We start from the raw sequence: 23,424 nt of genomic DNA on the forward strand, positions 1-23,424 counted from the left end.
TTAGGTTGGAAAAGAAAGTATTTTGCGATGAATTGTCATTTGGAGCATAAACATTGCATAACAAGAAAGTAGAATCGTGAATAGTGGTTTCAAGCATCAGGTATCTGCCGTGTTTGTCAGCGATACTATTATCTACTTGAAAGTCGAGTTTCGGGTTAAATAAAATCATCACACCTCGGGAATGACTAGATCCATGGCTGTAATGGACTTTGCCACCCCATTCTGATCTCCATATTTCTTCTACACTTTTCGTGGAGTAGGTTTCTTGTAAAAATATTATATCCGCTTTACTGTTGTGGGCCCAGCGAAAAACTTGTCTCCTCTTTCGCGCCTGGTTTAAACCTCTTGCGTTAATTGACAGAAATGATAATCTAAGTGGCGTTGCCATGGCTAATACTGAACATTATTGCGCTTTGAAGAGAAGAATGTTTACGCGTATCAAGGATTCTGTTATTATCTACTTTTATATACCCTTGAGAATTAGTTGAAATGCAAATTTTTGAGCAAAGTATCCAAGTGCTTATAACTTTTAAACGAGCGAAAACAAAACGACAAGAAATTGCACAAAACACCAAAAAATAAATAAGCACCAGTTTAAGTATTTTGGGAAAGCAAAGGCGACGGACGCTTTCGAATAGTACTGGAGCCAAACTACTTTATATAAAGGATGAGCAAGGAAGTCGGAATTTTGAAATCTAAAGACTTAACGACTTCCTTGGAATAACAAGAGCTTACCGTGCGGTAAAGCTCTCGAAGCCCGCTATCATCTGCGGGCTTACTAACCTGGAAATATTGAAGCTTGGTCTTAAGTGGACAAAATGTTTGCGTATAAAGGCAGTTTCTTTGTTTCAGGGCCGCGATAAATATGTCCGTCGATGATAAGTTTATCAACATTGAAGGATGCCCGCTTGTTTTGTTTCTTGGCTTTCTTTAATACGGGTAGTAGCTCTTTCCTCATATCTTCTATCTCTTTTGGAAAGTCGTCCGCCACGCCAATCTTTAGGGCTGGATTGATGTTCTTGACGTGTTGGAAAATGCGGCCTTTATCTTTAAAGAACGACATCTTAGCTATAATAGGTCGAGGTTTGTTTGCATCTGCCTGATCTGTCAGTGTGTTTCGACGCGTTGGAATACGATGAACCCGCTCGAACTCAAGGTTGTCGACCGCCCCTTTAGAAATTTTTAGCTCATTTCGTAGAAGACTTTTTAAAACCTTTTCTGTTTCCTTGTTGCTGCCATCTGTTTCGGATTCTGGTACATTGAAGAACTTAATATTGCTTCTTCTAGATTGAGCTTCTAGCTTAATGTTGCGCCGCTTTTGCTCTTCTAGGTCAAGGTTTGCTTTGTTGAGCTGGTCTTGAATGTTAAGCAGGTCGGTGGCGAAAGTGTCTTACGTCGTCTTTAAAGTCTTCACTTCATTGTCTGTTGCTTTAACCAGTTTTCGCAACTTGTCATTCTCTTCTTTTAGTGACTTCAGTTCTTCTTTGAAGTCTTCAAAAAGTGGGAAGATGTTGAGAAGCTTGTTGATCTTCTTTGTAATGTCATCTTGCCATTCTTGGCTTGATTTTAATGGTTCTATTCGGTCGCCATTTTGGTCTGAATCGTAGCCGGCTTCTTCATCGGTTTGTGAGCCTGCTTCTCTTAGTCGTTTTCTGCTTCTTTCTCTTTGTGCGTCGTCGTTAATAGTTTCTTTCTTTTCCATCATTACTTTTTCGAGCTTCGAGAGCTTAAATCCGTTTTTAGTTCGACATTTTACCGGAGCAGCGAAATTTGCGTCCGCCGCTGCAGCAAGCACGTGCTCTGTTGGCAGTTGTCTTTTGACCTAAATTACGTGACCGTATGCAAATTCAGCACACGTGCGATAATTTGTCGGCCGCGTTGATTTGTATTTTAATCAAGCGTCCCGTAATGATTTCAAAACAAGAAAAATCCTGGGTTTTACAACGTAAATAAAGTTTATTCAATCAGTGAAATACTCTGCCTTCAAAAAAGTTTACTCAAATTGACTCCAAACTATCGCTTGACGCATGGAATTATTTCGCTTGTAACTTGAAACCCGAGATCGCAAAACCACAAAACTTCGATATGCTGTACCGAGGTACGCGACGCAGGGAGCTTTTGCTAGCTTTTGACGTCTATCAAAAGTTCTGCCTTGGAAAAGAGAAAAATGTTGAATGAAGTTAAGAAATTACAAACTGAAAGAGCAGAGCTGTTCACTTTTTCCCAAAAAGAGAGAGCTTGTTCAAAATGGCAAGTCCTATTAAAGGAATGTTTTCACGAGAGGTCACATTTTGTGGAATCGCTTTGACTCTTGTTAACAGGTTAAGTTCTTGCTGGAAACTAGCCAGGTAAGTTTGTTTTAACCTTTGGTATAGATTGTAATATGAATTTACAAAAAGATTTCGCCCATGTTCTCAAGCTAGCTGTGGAGAACGTAACATCGTGTATTTTCTTACAGTGAACTTTGCCGTAAACACAAAGACCGACAGAAAGAAATGTCGCGTGAAAGATCGCAGCGAATTGTCGAGGTTAGCGAACTATCATGCGAAAGATCGCAGCGAATTGTCGAGGTTAGCGAACTATCGTGCGAAAGATCGCAGCGAATTTTCGAGATGAGCGAGCTATCGCGCGAAAGATCGCAACGAATTGTCGAGGTGAGCGAACTACGCCTTCGACATTTCGCGCCGTTCCAAACAATAGGTGTCACGATAATTCGTTAAAATTTCGAAGAAATATCGCTGCGAGCGAAATTTCTTCGAAAAGCTCCGAAAAGCCTGGAAATTCGTCGAAATTCGTTTGCATTACTTTTGCACAATACTGTACTTCAAATGTTTGGAGCAGTTCATGCAATAAGCCCCGACACTTCACAGGAATTTTCCATTAATACCAGTGCTCTTGCTCATGTGGTTGTTTTTATGTTACGTCCGTAACGGTGTGTTTTTTGCTCTATTTTAACATATAGGCCAGTCAGGTGGAAAACATTTATAACTCAATTAATGCATCAGTAGGCACAAACATGATAATCAATGTAACATTGGACAACCTCTTCCTATTCTTTTTAAGTTTCAAAAATGACTCTGAATGTAACGTCTGTAACTGTGGAAATGCCCTTATATGTTTTATTGTCTCCAGTGAGACGAGTGCTCAGTAAATTAACAAAATCCTCACTCAATCACTTGAGTATCCTACCTCAAAATCCCGGCTCGAGATCAATGTCCTCGAAAGATTAAGAAGATATATAGAGAACCCTTCGTTTATGGGATATATTTACTGTTTGCTGATTTTCTATGGCTAGCAGCCATTGTAAACAAGTTGGTTTTTCTGTCATGGCAACGAAATATTATATCCACAAGTTAAAGTACCTCAATCATTCTTAGCGACATTCTTAGCATTAACCGCCGTCTGAGAAAGGTAGCAGTTATAATTTCCTTTTGTTTGTTTGTTTTTGTTGCTGTTGTTGCTTCTTTTTTAATGTTTCACAATTCCGCGTTTTAGAATATTCCGTCATTTCGCGTTTTAGAATATTCCGCCATTTCACGTTTTAGGATATTCCGTCATTCCGCGTTTTAGAATATTCCCCTTCCCCATTCCGCCATTCCGCCGAATAGGGTCACCCTCTCCGGTGGAAAAATCCACCGGTGACGCCACATTTTCAGAATTGGCGCACTGCAGGTGAGTTGCTCGTTCGGCCACAATCCTCCGCCATTTTGTTTTTCATGCCCACACGCGCCCTCCGTCTTCCATATCCAGTCTCCTGCGAATCAAACGAGCGACTTGGAGCAAGTCTACTAGAAAATAAAAACTTACACATAAGCTTACCTAACAAAACCAACTCGAAAATCGCATCTTTTCTGTTCATCTGTTTGGGTAATAACTTTCGAACAATGACTGTATCTGTATCTCCCTCATGTGTTCCCAAACAACTGTCTTCTCCGTGGCTTTTGAGTTCTTTAGCTTCTTCAGCATAAGATTTAGTACGTACATCAATATCTTCACGTTCTGATATCACGTGTTTCGTGTCAGTACCGAGATCAACAAGCAATCTCTCCAGATCTTTACTGGTCAAACGATTAAACGACGCTCTTTTAACGAGAAGCGCGCCCATAAGACGACGATTTAAAACGTGGGGTCTTTCTGTCCACACATCCACTGCCTTCAAAAACCCACTAAAGTCACCTTTCGTGATTGCTGAATGAACACTTGTCCATCCAACCTTCGTGGCACGGACGTCCGCCATCTTGTCAGACCGCAAGTACCCAGTCCTGCTCACATTTGTGGTGGCAAATAGGATCTGGGTCGGGAGGCCCCGGGAGGCCTTGGTCAAGAGAAGATGTTGTGAAATCCGGTGAAATCCCGGCTTGTGCATGTGGAGCTTCGATTAGCTAGGCGAAGGCATCTTCAAGAGAAATGGCTCTCTTACGATCAAGAGCACATATTGGGAGGACGTTACATAACTTGACCAAACAAACTGGAGGTAAGACATCCATAGCGGGAAATTCAAGGGTTAATAAAATAACTAATGTAGCAAATGACGCGCGTGAATGGCAGAAACCCTAATTTTTACTTTTCTAACTTTAGCATCAGAACAATAGCTGACGTATCTGCTAATGATTATGTCAAAACTCGAAATCTTGTGGTTCGAACGCTGGCCTGGGCATTATTTGAGGTTCACAGTTCTTATAGGGCTAACTGCTGGGTTTTTTCGCGGGGGAAGGAAAAAAAAACATAGGGCATTCACTTTGCGCGCCCCTTTCGGTATGTAATATATTGTGATGCCGGTGTCAAGGCTGTGAAATATTGTCATGGTTTAACTAGTAATACGTGACTCGCAGGGCCTCGCGAAGCTCTGGGTTGGGGAGGGAGGGGGGGGGGGGTGTTATAAATAAGGAGTGATAACCGGTTTTAACCGGTGATTTGTTATTGTTGCCTAGTAACGGACATGGCTGCGACACCCTCGTTTCCAGGGTCTACTCCGCTTTGAAAATGGCGGCTCTTTCTGGTTCCTAAAGAGGTATAAAGCGTTGGGAAGCGCAGGCTATTTTCAAAATCATCGACAAATTATTGGATATTCGCATTTTGGACATTTATTTCAGGAGTATTATGTGGAAATCAGTGTTATTTTTATCCGAAAAGAAAAACGATAAAAATGAAAGGCTCAGCATTCTAACCCACAAAAAAAAAAAAAAAAAAAAAACCTTAGCCGGATTCGAACCCCTGCCCTCAGTCCCGAAGATCTGATTTCAAGTTCGACGCCTTACCATTAGGCCACCAGCGCGCGGCCGTGTGACGTCATTTCCGCCATACACCAAGCTCACAAATATATATATATGACCGTAAACTCCACACGAGATTTCATCCCGCCTGAGCCCTTTGAGGGACAAAATTATACACCCCGCTACGCTAGGCCTTCGGCCTCGCTTCGCGAGGAATAAGTTAACAGTTAATTAAATAATGAATTTAAATCATACAACCAATTAAGATTTCTTGTTAATTTTATTTAACAGCACACACTATTAAATATATCTTTGTTGCTTCTTGTCATTTTGAACAACTTTGACTTTGTCAGTAACACAACATAACATCAATGTTAACAGAGAGTTTGTAAGAGATGGTTGTTTTAAAGCCACGATAAGTTTTATTTCCAACGATCACATTATGGTCAAACCCTAAACAAGTGGCAGGTTAATGCATTACTGCCTTCTCATCTTGCTTAGTCTCTCTTACAAAAAATAAACACGGCATTTCCGATTCATAGAATAATTTAATATTCCACTCAGTAAATATAGCGGCTTTGCAAGTCGAAAAAGTGCGAATTCCGGTATGCTGTCATATAAAATCCATTGAAAATTTTTGCGCCAAAATGGGAAAATTTAGTCCTTTTTGCAAAAATTCCTTACTTTATCTAGTTTCATAAAAGTACGCCAGAGAAGTTAAGGCTAAAACAATTAATTACAAGTTTTCTTGTTTCAGCGGTTAATTTGTCAAGTGTAAAAAAAAATTAAGAACGCTGCAAGAATTTAAACGGATTGATTTAAACTTGCAGAAATTCAAACAATCTTATATTTGTTTTCTTTGCAATTCACCAAAGGTAATAATTTCACACACGGCGGAGTTGTTTGTTACTATTTTTAGCGGCGACTGCATTTTGACAAACTTGTAATACATCCTACAAAAATCCTTTTATTTTTAATTGTAATGTAAATATCTTATAAATCCTAATATCATTAAGAATTTTTTTTTGAGTTTACCAAAATAATTCTAAAAAAAAATAATTTCTTTTTAATCTAAATAAAATTTATTTTTTATAAATATTTGGAGGGAAACAGTCGCTATTCCTATGTAAACATATGCAGACGAAGCCGAAGAGGCAGAAATTTGCATATACGAAGAATTTCATTTTACGTAAACACTAACGCACTGCACAAACAAAAACTATTGATATACCTGTGGTATTGTACCGTTTAAATAAAACCACCACAAGTTACAAACAAGTCTGATTTATTGACTCCATGCTCGCGACGACTACAAGGGAAGCGAGAGTTCACTTTTGACCGCGTGCTCGTATGATTGACAGATGTCACAACACTACATCCTCTCCCCTTCTTGATAATAAACTTACAATCATATATGTCAGCTAACAAGATCAAATAACTTTACAATAACATCAACAAATGATAAGCATGCCTTTGGGCTTGGGGGGTTTGGATCTTCATCTTGTGTCGAAACTTCGGTTTGTTCAGCAGGTAAGTCCTCTGGTTCTTCCTGTTCTCTGCGATCTCCTTCAGCTCTCAGTTCTTTAGGGATGATTTTAAACATGGATGAGTTTCGCGTTATGGACTTGAAACCGTCGCTAGCTGTAACCATAGATCCTTTCTTTTCCTCAACAACAAGGGGTTCTGGGTTAAAAGGAGTGCTAAGTTTGTTTTTCTTTGGTTGTCTCACAAGCACTGTATCTCCTGGTTTGATATTGCTTGGTTTCGTGCCCAGTTTCGAGTCTGCATACGCCTTGATCTTTGACTTCTGTTCTGCATCTCTCTCTGCCATAGTCTTCTGAGTTTCCTGCAGGGTGTGCTGTCTAGCTGGTGTTGGTGATACTTCTGGCACGATCGCTAGCATTTCCCTCTCTGTTTGTGAGTATCTGGTTTCCACGTCACTGAGTGCTCGACTCGCGTAGCTGATAACCTTGCCGTCCTGCGCTAGTATTCCTCCAAGACTGACAGGGCTTGCGTCGACAGTTACTTCGGTCTCTTGAGCAGGATTGAAGTATGACATGACATGGTTCTTAGTCAGACTGTCCTTGAGTTTGTCAAACGCATGTTGCTGTTCGTCTGACCACTGCCAAGGTGTCTCCTTCTTGGTGAGAGCCCGTAACGGTGCCGTGATTCGCTCTTCGAGAAACTGCATTTCTCCTTCTTCAGGCGTACATCATATTGTTGGAGTCTGGTCATGCTCTGCCGTGGTTGCTCCAAACACGATGATGTCGTCAGAGATATTCTTGCATCCCGGTAGGCCTGTAGGTACTTCCTCGATTGCATTCTGGAAGATCTCTGATGCAGCGTTTATTCCGAACATCAGACGTTTGTACCTCCTCAGACCTACATGAGTGCTAAATGTCGTGATGTGGCGACTCTCTGGTTCTAGCTCAAGTTGATGGTATCCGGAGGAGAGGTCTAGCTTGCTGAAGACGGTTGCACCGTTTAGATCGGCGACTAGGTCATCTATGGTCGGCATCAGGTGCTTTTCACGCTTTACCGCCTTGTTAGCTTCTCGCATGTCTACGCATAATCTGACTTCTTCAGAGCTTTTTGGGACCACTACAATGGGGCTTACCCATGGGGTTGGGCCTGTCACCTTTTCGATGATGTCTAAGCTCTCTAGTCTCTCCAGCTCCTTTTCCACGTCTTGCCATACATGTACATGAAAGGGGATTCGGCGGCGTGGTTGTTGTTTGGGCTGCACATCCGGGTCTATGTGAAGCTTGGCTACCTTTCCTTTCACTTTGCCGATGCCGCCAAACAGATTTTCAAATTCGCCGCTCGCCAGGTACTGGGGACTAGTTTTGTCTTCTCCGACTTGGTTGACAATCTTTAGGAGTTCTAGCCTTTGCGCAGTGTCATATCCTAGGAGATTTCCTGAACTGCTTTAAGTCTACTACATCAATTTTTGTTTTTTTTTTTTTTTTTTTTTTTTTTTTTTTTTTTTTTTTTTTTTTTTTTTTTTTTTTTTTTCTTTAACAATGTGCAGAGTGGCTGACGTGCTGTTGGATTTTGCAGTTATCTTGGCGTGAATGGTTCCTAGCAGGGGTAGGGGTGTGGGTGATCCATAAGAGAAAATTCGCCGTTTGGATTGTTCTAGAGGTTTTGCTTTGCCTTTGTAGATTCTTTGGTAGGTGACTTCGTCAATGAGATTAACTGAAGCTCCGGAATCCAGCATCAGTTCTACGTATTCTCCATCGATCTCCAAACTGCACATGGGTTGTTTAATTTGTTCTCTCCTATTGCGTATACGTAGTCTTCCTCATCTGTGTCTTCTTCTTCCGTCACAGGTTTCACCGAACCGGGTGGAACTGTTCTACAAACTTTAGCAAAATGATTGAACTTGCCACAGGAGGTGCACTTCTTGTTTTTAGCAGCGCAGGAGTCTTTGTGGGGGTAAGCGCCACCGCAATTTCTGCATTTTGATGACTCTTCAGTCTTGTGTAATTCCTTGCGTGATTCGCTGTGTTCCTCTCATCGGCGACCTTTGCCTTTCTTTGGACGCCTGTCGCTCATCTTTTTGTGATTTACAGTGTTCACCGTCGTTTTGTCACTCTCCACTTCTTTAGCTTGCATATCACTGAGCTCCAGGGCTCTGCCAGCTTTTAAAAGAGCAGTTAAATCAAGGTCTTCACGTAGTGCTTTCCGCCTCAGTGCATTTGACTTGCAGCTTAGAATAATTTGCTCCTTGATTTCTTTATCGGCATTTGCAAATTCGCAGGTCTTCGCAAGAGTTCGAAGTCTTGTATGAAAACTGTCCAAACTCTCGCTTTCGTTTTGCTGAGCTTTCCTGAAATTGTAGACCTCGTAAGTCGTGTTGACTTGGGGATTGAAGTGAGCAGTAAGTTTTTTCGACGGCCGTTATGTAATCTTTATCTTCGCCGGTGCCTTCAAGCATGCCGAAGATCTCGTCGACTTCGGGACCGCTGTAATGTAGCAGAAGAGCACGTTTTTGTTTTGCCTCTTCGATACCCATTCCTACAATTAGATTCTCGAATCTGGCTAGCCATTTCTTCCACCTTGGACCCACATTGCCGTCTAGGTGTACTTGGAAAGCCGGGAAAGTCGGAAGCGAAACTGCCATTTTGTCAAATCTTTGTCAGGATTATCTTGTCCGCGCTTTGGGATTTGAGTTGTGTTGTCCGCACTTCGGGACTTGAATTGCTTTGTCCGCGCTTTGGGACTTGAATTCTCTTACTGGATACGCTCCGTGGATCCTCGTCGCCAGGTGTGGTGTTGTACCGTTTAAATAAAACCACCGCAAGTTAAACACAAGTCTGATTTATTGACTCCATGCTCGCGACGACTACAAGGGAAGCGGGAGTTCAGTTTTGACCGTGTGCTCGTATGATTGACAGATGTCACAACACTACAATACCAAAATAAATGAAAACTAAATCATCTCAAGGAAAAAACTCAAGATTTCAACGCATATTTTTTTAAGTTCGTGCAGTTTGTCATGTGCAAAGTCTAACTGGTGTTAAATCATGTGGAACAAACATGACAGTGCAGGCAAGCGTAAACATTTGACTCCTTATGTGTGGAAGGCTATTTCCCCGCAAATAACATTATCAATCAGCCAAAAGCATAATTTTACAGTCAATCTCCTGCTATACTACAGTGTGGACCGGCGAACAAGAGGGCCGGGTGCCCGGCCGGGCGATCAATTTTATTTTTTTGTCGCCCGAGACCAAATGCTAGTCGCCTGAGGCCACCGGGCACCGCTAGAGCACAGCCTTGGGGTGTGTTAAGGGGGAAGGCACTTAACTTCAAAATGGTTGTTAAAGTGTATATGACATGAAAAATATTTTCTGCTTATTTGAAAGGCCTTTTGAAATACAGAAGAATGGCGTTTTTCTTTTCGAAATATCTTTTTTCGTTTTAGAGATATTGACGTTTTTGTATTATGCAAATTAGATCAGTGATGACGTCATAAGATTTGACTCTAAAAAATGGTAAAATACTGAATAAACAATATCTCTAAAACTATTGAAGCAGTGTTCTTGAAACTTGGCACCACAAATGTGCATCACAAAAGGAACAAAATGACACCCTTAGTATTGTTGCCATAGCATCTCTTTCAGCTCCAGTCTCTCCCTGTCAAAAAGACAAATATCCCCATATCTGACCTCTAAAGTGAGACAAAGGGTCCTGCTTAGAACAGACATAGTCCCCATATTGCCTTAATTCCCACCATTGGTTTGGCTGCGCTAGATGGTTCTTGGTTTAAGACAAAAACTGGGAATTTCAGTTTTTATTGAGACAGCACCAGCGGCAAAACTGTTGTCATGGCAACAGCCCTAAGAGTAACATTTTGGTTCTTTTGTGATGCACATTTGTGGTGCCAAGTTCCAAGAACACTGCTTTAATAGTTTAAGAGATATTGTTTATTCAGTATTTTACCATTTTTTTGACGTTTTTGCTTGTTTACAAGCTAAAAACGTAGAATAGGGGTTATGTGAACAAAATTTGGAACCACATATTTGTAAACTCTCAAGGGACTTTTTTAATTTCTCAAGGGATTTCTTTCCGCTGTGGGTGATCACTTGCGCATGCGATCTCGTGGAAAAAAACGTGACTTGTCACTTTACAAACGTTATATAACAATTTTAAAAGTGACATGTCAGCTTTCTTATCTCAACGCACGGTGCGAAAGGCGATCTATAAAAGCGCGCACAAACAATGGATTGCGTAACTAAAACACGAATAAATAATCACTAGCACTTACATCGTAAAAATACAAACGCAAAAATAAACCAACCAAAAACTCGCTCCAAGATGAAGTAAAACAATGCAAGAGATGGGGGCTTCAGCTTAGGAGGGATCGCCAGCCAGGCGGAGACCTGCGTGAGTGTGTGAATCGACAACATGCGACGACCGAGCAGAAGAACCCCACGGAAGCCACTATATGGCTGATTCTGGGCGAATCCGACCCCGCAGAGCCAGACAAAACGCAGCTGAGTGACGAGACGCCAAGCCCCCAGCCGGGGCGAGGGCCCCCCCCACTAGTGGGGAGGAGGACCGACGCCGACGACGGGGGGGCAAAGCGCAGCCCGACAGTAGTCGGAAATATCCGTATTTTTTTTTTTTTCGTGGAGCAATCGTAACGATACGGCCTTGAACACATTGAACAGCGGTCTACCTATAACAATTCAAATATGGCGTCGCAAAAACAAAGCGTGGAACGCATATTTTGCTGTTTCATTTGCTAATTTCGCTGCCGTAATCGACTGCCTCGAAAGGTCCTTGCAATTTAAAGTATAGAATTGTCAGATCTCGGTGAAATTTGCACTGTTTATTTGTGTAATGTTAAGGAATATGTGTATAAATACCAGGCGCAGACGAGCCATTTTTGACAAAATTATATGGCTGCATTTCCTCCGCGAAGATAGGAAATTGTTAAACTAAACTACAAAGAAACTGTAATGATAAGTTCGAAGAACAATGCACAGGATAAACCTTCGACTCATACTTCATGCAAAAACGTCGATATCTCGAAGAGACTTTGATTTAGAGTCAAATCTTATGACTTCATCACTGATCTAATTTGCATAATACAAAAAGGTCAATATCTCTGAAACGAAAAAAGATATTTTGAAAAGAAAAACGCCATTCTTCTGTATTTCGAAAGGCCTTTCAAATAAGCAGAAAATATTTTTCATGTCATATACACTTTAAGGATGGTTTCTAACCAGGGCGGAACCTAGCCGGGGGGGGGGGGGGCTGTTGCCCCCGCCAGGAAAACTAAATTTCTAACATAGTGTTTGATTTTGCTGGGCTATTTCTTGTCGCTATATTGAAGTTTGCCCCCAAAGCAGAGTTTAGCGGAGTTTGCCCCTGCAGACAAAAAATCCTAGGTACAGCCCTGTTAAGTAACCATCATATCTTGGGCTCCCTTAGTATCCTGGGTTTAGGTTTTGGTCATGTCTGTTCTATTGGAGATTGCCTTTATTTTCGGTAGACATGGTAAGTCACATGACCAGAACACAAAAACCCAAAAAACTCACACAGCATACATTTTTCTTTGTTGAAATAAAAAACACCATGGGTAAAGTGAATTTAGAAGCAAAATCTGTTATACCCGGCACATTTTATGAGGTCCGAATAGGCGTAGAAATTTTCATAGAGCTCTACGCTTCTACTTAATACAGATTTCACAGATAAGACAGTAGCTCTTAAAAAATGCGTATAGCCGTAGATTAGTACAGGCATTTTCATTCTAAACTTTTCGTTATCAATGCTTTACGTTTTCTTTCTAAACTCTTCACTTCAAAGCTCTACGTTTTCATTCTAAACTCCACGCTTCTACGGCTCTACGTCTTCATTCTAAACTCTAAGCTTCTACGGCTCTACGTTTTCATTCTAAACTCTACGCTTCTACAGCCTAACGTTTTCATTTTAAACTCTACGGTTCTACGGCTCTACATTTTCTTTCTAAACTCTACGCTTCTACGGCTCTACGTTTTCATTCTAAACTCTACGCTTCTACGGCTCTACGTTTTCATTCAAAACACTACAGTTCTACGGCTCTACGTTTTCATTCTAAACTCTACACTTCTAAGGCTCTACGTTGTCATTGTAAACTCTTCGCTTCTATGGCTCTACATGCATTTTCATTCTAAACTGTACACTTCTACGACTCTACGTTGTCATTGTAAACTCTTCGCTTCTATGGCTCTACATGCATTTTCATTCTAAACTGTACACTTCTACGGCTCTACGTTTTTATTCTAAACTGTACACTTCTACGGCTCTATTTTTCCATTCCAAACCCTACGCTTCTACAGCCCAGCGTTTTCATTCTAAACTCTACGGTTCTATGGCTCAACGTTTTCGTTCTAAACTCTACACTTCTACAGCGCAACGTTTTCATTCTAAACTGCACACTTCTACGTCCTTACGTTTTCATTCTAAACTTTTAACTCGACACGTCTACGGGTCTACATTTTTAATTCTTATAAACTAGAGCTACGCTTCTATATCTCTACGTTTACATTGAATTCTATTCTTCCTTGTGTTATACAAATGAAAATTAATTTTGTCTGTTCTCAAACCTTGTTTTTATCGTCAATATAAAATGAAGTGCTGTAAAAGCGTGCAGTTCAGAATGAAAACATAGACTTGTAGAAGTGTACAATTTGGGATAAAAACGTAGACCCGCAGAAGTGCACAGTTTAGAATAAGAACGTAGTGTCGTAGAAGCGTACAGTTTAGAATAGCTCTACCTTTCTACGGCTCTACGTTTTCAGTTCATTCTAAACTCTATGGTTCTACGGCTCTACGTTTTCATTCTAAACTCTACGCTTCTACGGCTCTACATTTTCATTCTTAACTCTACGCTTCTACGCTTCTACGCCTCTACGTTTTATTTTAAACTCTTTATTTTAAACTCGCATGATTTCCAGAGCTACCCACTTATGATTAGGAATCATGGAATGTGTAGAAACGTACAGCTCTACAGAAATAATATTATTTCAACGCCTATTTGGACCTCATAAAACGGGCTCCACTTGAAATCTGTAATTCAGTTTCTCCTCCCCAGGGGGGTACTTGCAGTATACATGACAGGGGAGTCCAACGGAGCTTCATATTGCAAACCCAAAAAAAAACATGAGCTTGAAATTTTACACCCAAAAAAATACCTGGCATCAAAATTTTCTACCCCAAAAAGTACAAGACCTAGCACCCCGATACTGATTTATTCAATCAAACAGACTTTAAGACCTAAAAAAATACATGACAGATCTCTTGACTCAAAAAAAATACTGAGTGTGTAAATTTTCAACCCAAAAAAATACGTCTGACCTCCCCGTCATGTATACTGCAAGAACCCCCCCTGGGTTCTCCTCGAAGTTGTCTTTGGTTTTCCGCACTGCCTTTTCCCTTCAGGTGTCCAATGGACTGCTGTTTTGGAATTTTTAGAATTAAATGCCATTTTAAGCACATGGCCTATCCAGCTTTAATGCCTCCTTACTAGTTTCCAGGTTGTTCATTAAAAATGTTCCTAGCAACAGCACACTTCTTTATTATGGGCATGTGTGACATTTTGTCTCTATAGAACATTGTTACCTTGTTTAGGCATCTGGGCAGCAAAACATTTCCTTGCTTCACACTAATTTAGCCACCTTGGAATTACAAGGAACAATGTTTCTGCAACAGTGTTTCCTAGATTAGCCAGGCCTTTAGACAGGGTTTCTTTAAAATAGCTAATTTAAAGTAGTGTGTATTGGACGTGTGAATGCCTATGACGTAAGGATATTGTGGGTGCTTCCTACATCCTGTCGCAAGAGTTCCTGATTTGAACTCTGAACTTTTGAACTTCTGAATTCTGGAGATTCTGGCAAGTTAATGGAAATTTGAAGAATGCAAATCAAGAGGATTCGTGCTCACCGTGAACGACTGTAAACTTTCATTTGTCTAGAAAAACCGGTCCATTACCGCCTTTATGCATATTTGTGCATGTGTATAAAGCAAGATTTTTTACCCAAAGTCTTGTTTAGTGCAGGTTGTTTTAAGCATTTCCATTCATTCAGATTATAGTCAGTTTTGTATTCATATTGCTCAACAGGGTGGATTTCCCATGTTTGTGAGTGAAGAAATGCTACAATTTGTCTAGACAAACGAAAAATACCAAAATTAAAAAGCCGTTAAAAAGCCGTTTTTGTCTAGACAAAGTTGTATATAATTTTCATGCTTAAACAAACACCTGAAAAAGCGTTAATTAAGACAAATTAAGTTGTATAGTTCATGCTTAAACAAACATCTGAAAAACATGTTAATTTAAATATAAAGATTGTGATAATCTCAAGATTTTAGCAGCTCAAAGCATGGGATATGCGCAAAATCCTTTTAAAATCAGGTTATAATTGAAAAGTTTCTCAAGGAAGAAAGTGAAATTTCAATTTAGGAAGATTTTGGTCACTTATTAGGCAACATTTCCATTGATTTTGTGTAGCAGTACACAACGCAAATCTTGGAAAGTGAGAAAAAAGAACAGGCTAGGTAAAAATGCGCCTTGACAAAAAACCCACAAATTCAGTCTAAAAGCCGTGATTTATTTTGAACCCTTAGAAAATGAGACTTAATGTTAGAATTGCTCTGAAGAGAGGCAATTTCAGCTAGTGTAAAAATCTCAAATCCATTTTGCTCCCGGTAGCTTTGCCCCCTAGACCCCAATACAAGCACTGCCCCTCTACCCTGCAGGAGGCCTGTGAGGCCCTCAGACCCCTGCATGATGGGGGCCTCCAGCCCCTGCGTGCTGTCTACTTTCCATGTATCTCCTGCTACTTCAAATCATTTTGACAACCCTGTGCCAGTGTGGATGATTTTGTTAAGCATTAGTGTAGAATAGAGCCACTGCAATTGGTAGATGTATTGAACATGGCTTTAGAACATGGCTTAAAACTGTAGAAGTCCAGTACCCCAGATATGCAAATTGTTTGTCAGTTGAATTTAACTGTCAAGCAACTTTGCCTTTGTTCTCTTGTTTTGTTGTTACTTAATTGATCTTTCATACAGCAAAATTTCATTAAGAACGTGTACTTGTTGTAAATGGAGGTGCTTAAGACAGTGCTAAAAGGTGTCAGAAAAAGAAATGACTGTTTAGAACTTAAAATTTACTTCTCTTCTCTGGAGTTGTGTACTTTTCTAGACCTCAAGGAATTAGGATGCATTCTTAGGGCCGAATCGCACTAGCGGACAAGTTTTAAATGTCATGTCATTTTTGACAAAAACAAAATTGTCGCGACAAGTCAGAGACATCTTGAAGAGAACAAAAGGTGAAATTATTAGTACAATAGCTTTGCACGTGCTTTTGGCATCCCTGTACATTTCTCAGCACGGCCGTCTTGGGCAAACATTTAATATGCAGTACCACGCGGTAAAAAAATTCTAAAAAAATTTGTATTTAGAGCACGCGTGTTCTCATGCAGTGGAATAATGAGTCGTCTCAAGATAACTTTTTCTTTTCTCATTCTTACATTGGGCAAATACTTCGCTTATAAACATGCCTTGCCCATCGCGGAAAGATTTTGCGGCTAAATTATGATAGTGAGAGCCACATCACGGTGCATACTATCGCAAACATTTTGGTGTGCGTGTTGTTATTACATGTAGGTCCAGTTTGGGCCAAACACAATAACCAATCAACAACGTATTGTTATCTGGCATTACGAGGGCATGGGAATGCGACTTGTCATGAAATGTCCTGCCTCGAGGCAGGACTTCGGCCCCTTTGATGATTTGTCCGTTTTGACAAAATTTGCCCTTGTCCAACAAGTCGTACGCACTTGTTTTTGCAATTGTTTGACAAAATGTATCGCGCGTGCAACGCGGACCAATCATAAGACAGCTGCTTCTTTATTTTCCTAAAATGTTGGACAAGTTGTAGGTCTCGAAAAACGTAATCGCACTTGTGTTCTGCAACAAGTGACTCATTAATGATGAAATCTACCATTTGTTACAAAATTTGTCCGCTAGTGCGATTCGGCCCTTATAGAACATCTTCCGTTGATAATAATGTTCATTGTTTGTGCTGTTTATGAGTTAAGGTCAGGTTAGAGATGTAAAATATAATGATCATGCATTAAAAAGAAAATTGTGGTTGTTTTTAGTGCGTTGTAGTGTACAGGTGGTAGCGGCCCAGTTCAGTTCAGGATCTCTGGAGTATGACAAACCAGAAGTGAAGACTTCAATTCCTGGACCACGCTCCAAGGTGACAACCCTTGACTTGCTTTTTTTCTATTTCTTAGAAATAATAATTATTATTACAAGTGCAGTGTGAAATGGTTAAGGAGCTTGTTTAATCATCTTTCTTTGTACTATGTCTCAGAGGAACAATGTGACCCTTTTCCCTTTTATAATTGTGACAATGTAAGAGACTTGTCAAATGTCTGATGGTAGCATTTTTAATTTTTGTGTAATGAATTGTCTTTCTTGACAGGAGCTGCTTAATGAGCTGTCACAAATGCAGGTAAGTTGAAATGCTCTAAGAGCCTACGCTTGTTTTGCATCCTGAAAGGCTAGGTGCATGAAATGATCGTCAATGTTGTATGGTTCAGTGAACATGCGAGCCATAGATAAATTGTTTCAGAGTAGAAGACTGTAATCACTGGGCTGACTGTGAAGGCCACTCTCAAGTCTTTTCCAGTGAGCTTTCTCGTGTTTTTCCTGATTCTGGCATGACAATTTTTCCAGTGGAGTAGGCGCCTCTTGTTTCATCAGCCAGTGTGTCTAGTGCAGCCACATGTGAGAAAAATACATCTGACTTGTGTGTGACAGCCTTTTCCACTGCTTTGGATGTTGCTAGTGGAATCACAAATGGCGACAGCAGTGAGTCTTTTGTTCCTTGTGAAAGTTCCAAATATTTCCCTTCAAATTGCGAGGTTTTTTGTGTTAACAATGATTTTCTGCTATTAATAGCAGATTCTTCTTCATTAAGAAATTCATGTATTGGGTGTGCATAATCACAAGCACTGCAGGATCCCTAAGTCCTCAAATTTGGACATTCCATTGTGGAGATTTTACCTGGTTGATTACTGCAATTCTATTGTTTGTGATCATATGTTTGGGTTTTGAGTTTGGGTGGCCTGTGGGTTACCTTTTTGACGTTCACAGCTTCCCATTGAGTAACTTTTTGGTGCTTTAATTTTTCGGACCGATATCCAATTGTTATGGCGTCCTGGGGGAGCTTATTCAGGTGATTGGGTACTGGTTGTCTGATGCTTTCAAAAGCTACTTAGAATATTCTTTAGCAGCCAGATTAAAGGTGGCCTCCAATATTGCAGCCACATTGACAAGTTAGTTTAGAGGGTTCATTTACTTATACATCTGGCACCTGACACTTTTTTCCCTTTTTTTGAGGAGTTTGTTGGTGGGAGAAGTTTATTACCTACTTTAAAATGTGCATGTCCAGTTAGTTTGAATGGCGCTTAGCAATAAACTTCCATACTCAAAGAAAGGATATTCTTGATGTGTTTGTTATAGAGTGCAGAATTTTGTAAATCAAACAGAATCAGAACATTGTTAGAGATCTCAACTGGCGAGAGGAGAAGTTGAGTTTGGGACCACTGTAAACAATACAAATCCATCTAGCAGCAAGGAGGAGAACTTGAACCGGGACTTCTGGATAACAAGTTCAGCACGCTGTTACATAATATACATAAATTACTGGTATGTTGCTTTTTCTTCCACAGCTGACTAAGGGCATGTCATATTTTGCTGATTTTGAGAAGAGTAGAGGGAACTTCATTGTTGATGCCGATGGCAACGTTTTGTTGGATGTTTTTCAACAGATTGCCTCCATGCCATTAGGTTAGTGATTACTCTCTTGTCATCAGTTGGTTACTCTGTGATCAAAAGTAGGGACAGAGTGACTGTTTTTTGCACTTCAAAACAGCACTGTGTAATTTTATGTTATATAAGATGTACAGTAAACCTTACATCATGTGTACTACACTATGATATGATTTCAAAGGTGGATGAGTGTCAGTTATGATCATGTCATACCATGATCCATTTTTCCTTTTTGTTATAATGCTTTGTATTACTCCTTACTAAATTCCCAGGGGTATTTTGCTTTGTGTATGTTCTTCATGGGGACTTCGGGTGTCTGGAAAACCCGAATAGCGAATAGTCGCGAATAGCGAATAGTGCGGATAGTGCGAATAGTGACGAATAGTCGCAAAAAGTGACGAATAGTCGCGAATAGTTACGAATAGTCACGAATAGTCACGAATAGTGACGAATGGTCGTGGAATAGTCGAGAATAGTGACGAATAGCAGTAAATAGTCGCTGTGAATAGATGTAAGTCTACAAGGTTTCTACAAAATTTACCGCCACACGCACAGAGCAATCTAGAAGTTGAAGCAAACTATATATCATATGCTTGTCCGCTCACTCTAAAAAAGAGTGCAAGTCAAAATGTAACTATATGAATCACTGTTATTGATCTATTAAGCCTGTATCTCAATGCCGACCAATCATAAACTGTATTTACTCACATTTCGTTCTCATGAATCGCGATCCGAGGGACGTTCTATCAGCAAAACAATAAAATACAAATGAGGGAAAAGTGTTCTGTAATTAGTTTATGGATGTGAAAAGACAATAGAAGTTGTGTTATAAAAAACAACAACGCCAAAGCCAGTCTTATTCGCAGCCGTTGTTAGGCTCGTCACGCAACGCTTGCTTGCATTAATTTTATTCCCCTTTCTTATTTGGACTCTGCCTGGAGCTGTCGATCACCGGCACGAAAAAAAAACCCACAATAATAAGCTAATGAAGACACTTTTTCAACAGTATAAAACATAAAAAATTCCATTTATCATTTATAACTTCTCTCCTACCAAACGTCCATTTTAGACGGAAAATCTCACGTTGTTGCATGGTACTGGGAACTTCATGTCTCTAATTCGTCACTATTCGTCACTATTCGCGACCATTCGTCACTATTCGTCACTATTCGCGACTATTCGTCACTATTCGCCACTATTCGCGACTATTCGTCACTATTCGCGACTATTCGCACTATTCGTACTATTCGCTATTCGCGACTTTTCGCTATTCGCTATTCGGGTTTTCCAGACACCCTGGGGACTTCTTGTTGTGCTAGTTTTATAAACTTGATCTCTATCACATCTCAGTTGGTCAGCTGTGCGCAACAGAACCGGTTGATGCCCATGACAAATCAATGCCTACATCTTGAATTGCTTATCATCTCCCATGCATTAACCTTCATGTTCTTAAAGTTAAAGCCTTGTTTAATTTTGTCATTTGTTACAAAAACAGGTTACAATCATCCTGCTTTAATCAAAGCGCTACAAGATCCAAAGAATATGGTATGAATAATTAAAATACAGTCAGAGCTCTCTCAAGCGACCACTTCTGGAATTTGGAAAAACATGGTCGAAACTTGAGCTGGTCGCTTATGAAAAACTTAAATCTTTTTAGCAACTTCAACAACTAGTACATGTAACAGGCAAACCGAAGCAATTGTCTTGCTAAAAGTTTTGAATTTATTTATTTTGTCAGGTTTTTCAGGCAAAGCTTTTATTATAATTAATACTTTTATTTTAGTTTGGCTGGATGGTTGCTGTATACTGGTCATCATCGTGTGAAAGTTGGTTGTCTTTGACAGCTTTCAACATACACAGAGATTACTGAATACCTTTATATCTGTAGATTTCAAATAGAACAGTTCAATTGCTCATTTAGTATATTAGGTAATCGCATGGGGCCAAGTAAAATTAAGGATTAATATCACGCATGTTTTCAGAAGTTGTAGAAATTGCCAGAGTCGCGAAGCGACAAAGGCAATTTCTAAACTTCTGAAAACACAAGTGATATTAATTCTAAATTTTACGACGAAACATGTGATTACTTGTCTATGACATAGAGGGCAAAGTTTCTGAAAATTGTCAATGCTAAAAATAAAACTGTACAGCGCGAAGCTTAATTTGGCTTGCGAAACGAAAACGTTCCTCATAATCGAGCAAATCTTGACGTTCGGAAGAGAATAAGCTTAAAGGCTGACAGTTGTATGCAATGAAAGGTATGAAAGTCATGAAAATAATAAAAAAAAAAAGCTATTAACAACTAAACAAGCGAACACACAATATAAACGTAAGCTTAATTTTATTGACCTATTTGCACATTTTGAAGCTTTCCTCTACGAGCGGCTTCACATGTCAGTCCTCAACATACACCTGTAGATAACAGCAAACAACGACCTCAAACAAACTTGTAAAAGTAATTTGCCCGGTAAAATGTGACCTTCTTTCACAGAACAAACTATATATATGTCCTCCTTTATATCCTGGGTTGCTGGTGATGAGTCTTAAATATGATAGAAGTGAAACGGAGATGTCATTTGCCAGCCGCTGTGAATGAGTTTGAATTGTCACACACTCGCAAGTGTCTGATGCAATTTTTTTACCGTTTTCAACTGTAATAATCTTCTTTTTCAGCTTTCGGTTCTTTGTTTCAAGCCATCACCCCGTTTCCATTCCATTTTCATCTCTTATCTGCAGAAACTGAAACTTTGGCCGTCTTGAAGCCAACGAAGTGCAGCGCGATCAGCCAATCAGAAACGAGCAATTTTCATGTTTGTCCAATCAGGATCAAGTAATTTTGCCCTACGCAATTACCAAAAATTAAGGGAAAATGCCCTCTGTCTCAGCCAATCAGCATTCAGTAATTTTGCCCTCTATGTTATAAAGGGGAAAACCATAGTTTGTAACTATGGGTTAAAACACAATCCCTAAAGTCTGTAGTCTGCATTCACATTTTGTATTGCAATAAAAAAAGGGTTGGCTGTGCAAGTTATCTGTGTTATTTGTAAGGAACATTAATATCTTACCTGTACATTTTTCCCTTTGTTTTGTTGTAGTCATCTTTTGTCAACCGTGCAGCCTTGGGCCTTTATCCACCTGTCTCATTCCTCCAAGATTTAAAAGATGCACTGATAAGTGTAAGTTGATTTCATGTTTCAATATGTTCTTTTGTGTAGTTTATTTATATTTTAACAAGAAGATTACATTTTTTTACTGTTCCATAAATTTCTTAGTTACCTACATTACTTATAGTAGGTTGCCTGCTTACCAAATAATGGGAATAATTTTCTTTTTCAAAATAATTTATTGCCAACTACATGTATAACATAATTAGCACTAGTTCCCAAAATTGTTGCTAACATGCATATCTTGTATGTTATGTAGAATAAAGTAATAATTTTATATACAGGTCTTAATACCATGCTTTAGAAAATACAGCCAATCAGAATACAGGAAAGCCACTGTATATTCGATGGTACATTCAACCCAACCTTCCCATCGTGTGCTGCAATCTTATTCTTGCCGAAATTTAGTGTATTTTCTATGGCTGGAGACACACTCCGGACAGAAACGACCCAGGAGAACCAAGAACGGGCAGAGAACGAGACGAAGGGAGAGAGGGAGGGAGAAGCAGACACCGGACGAACCGGGAGAAGGAAACAGAAGAGAGACGAAGAAGAAGAAGAACGGGCGCGAGAGAGAGACACCGGGCACCGGCCCGACGGGAGCACGAGAGGGAGACAGAACGCGAGGAGACGCGCGACACACACAACGGCCCAGACCCACAGCGAGCGAGGGAAAGCACGGGCGGCACCCGGGACCCGACGCGGACAGGCCGAGCGCGACAGAAACTGGGCGGGGCCGGGACGACGCGGACAGAGAGGGGTGGACAAGGGCGCACGACGACAGGGCGACGGAGCCCACGGAGCCCGGGGAGGCCCCGCCCGACAGAGGCCCGGACACCCACGGCGACAGACGACCGAGAGCCCCCCACGACCAGACACACAAGAGCGAAGAAGAAAAGCCCAGCCGCCGGCGGCCGCACGCAAGATGATGGCGTTCCTAGCTCGAAATTTGAAAGTGAAGCAGAGAACTACACTGTGGATCAGTTAAAGGATGGCTGAAGTGCAGAGGGCTAAAATTAAGCGGAAAACGACAACCCTTCGTGACGACCAAATTGTGAAACATGTTACGGAATATATAAAGGCTGGACTACTATCGAGCCGTAAAAATCATATTACTAAACACTAATCACGAACCTAGCGTCAGATTTAGAATTGACCGAAAATAGCTATTTTGATCGGCTCGAAATAATTCTTATCAGCAAAAATGTAGCTGAACGGTATAGCAGTCATTTGCATTATCACAGTTGTCGGCGTTTGTCGCCCGAAAAATAACACATTTCCCGCAAATAAAAGCCAAAAATTCCTGAACCTTCTGTGAAACTTTTATTCGATCTTAATAAACGTTCGCCATGTTAAAAAACAGACTTTTAATCCATTCGTTTTCATGACTACACATTACAAGAAAGCATGACAAACGTGACCATCGCGACCTTTATTTACAACCTGGCGCGCCGGGCGGCGTACATTCATGCACTATAATAAAGATAAGAAATCCTCGGCGGCAGAGAGATTTCGCTTTCTTCATTTTCGGATGACTAAAGAAAGAGTAATGCTTTTACAGGCGTCTTTATTTTTTATTTTTGATGTTACTTTCATTCACGTTTTGCATTTTTGATTCATGTTCAAAAATAAATTCTTGCGACACGACAAGTTTCGATTCAAAAGCAGGCATCACATTTATCCCTCACACAAACCTGGTATATTGCAATTCC

At 40.3% G+C, this 23,424-nt stretch overlaps 2 protein-coding genes across 2 annotated transcripts in view; one reads left to right on the forward strand and one right to left on the reverse strand.

The window, feature by feature from the left end:
• Positions 1-4,258, reverse strand: part of LOC144632681 (putative tRNA (uracil-O(2)-)-methyltransferase) — a 47,120-nt gene extending 42,862 nt beyond the window's left edge. Inside the window, exon 1 of the mRNA XM_078491376.1 lies at positions 3,820-4,258. Coding sequence (XP_078347502.1) covers positions 3,820-4,237 — 418 coding nt within the window. The 5' untranslated portion in view covers positions 4,238-4,258. The remainder of the gene's footprint in view (positions 1-3,819) is intronic.
• Positions 4,259-4,320: 62 nt separating this feature from the next.
• LOC144632694 (4-aminobutyrate aminotransferase, mitochondrial-like) overlaps positions 4,321-23,424 on the forward strand; it is a 42,329-nt gene continuing 23,225 nt past the window's right edge. The window contains exons 1-6 of the mRNA XM_078491399.1: positions 4,321-4,474; positions 16,868-16,968; positions 17,197-17,226; positions 18,449-18,566; positions 20,044-20,093; positions 21,644-21,724. Of these exons, the coding sequence (XP_078347525.1) occupies positions 4,408-4,474; positions 16,868-16,968; positions 17,197-17,226; positions 18,449-18,566; positions 20,044-20,093; positions 21,644-21,724 (447 nt within the window). The 5' untranslated portion in view covers positions 4,321-4,407. The remainder of the gene's footprint in view (positions 4,475-16,867; positions 16,969-17,196; positions 17,227-18,448; positions 18,567-20,043; positions 20,094-21,643; positions 21,725-23,424) is intronic.

This window comes from Oculina patagonica, chromosome 12, assembly GCF_052425735.1.
Source record: "Oculina patagonica isolate OP01 chromosome 12, crgOcupat, whole genome shotgun sequence".
Classification (NCBI taxonomy): domain Eukaryota; kingdom Metazoa; phylum Cnidaria; class Anthozoa; order Scleractinia; family Oculinidae; genus Oculina; species Oculina patagonica.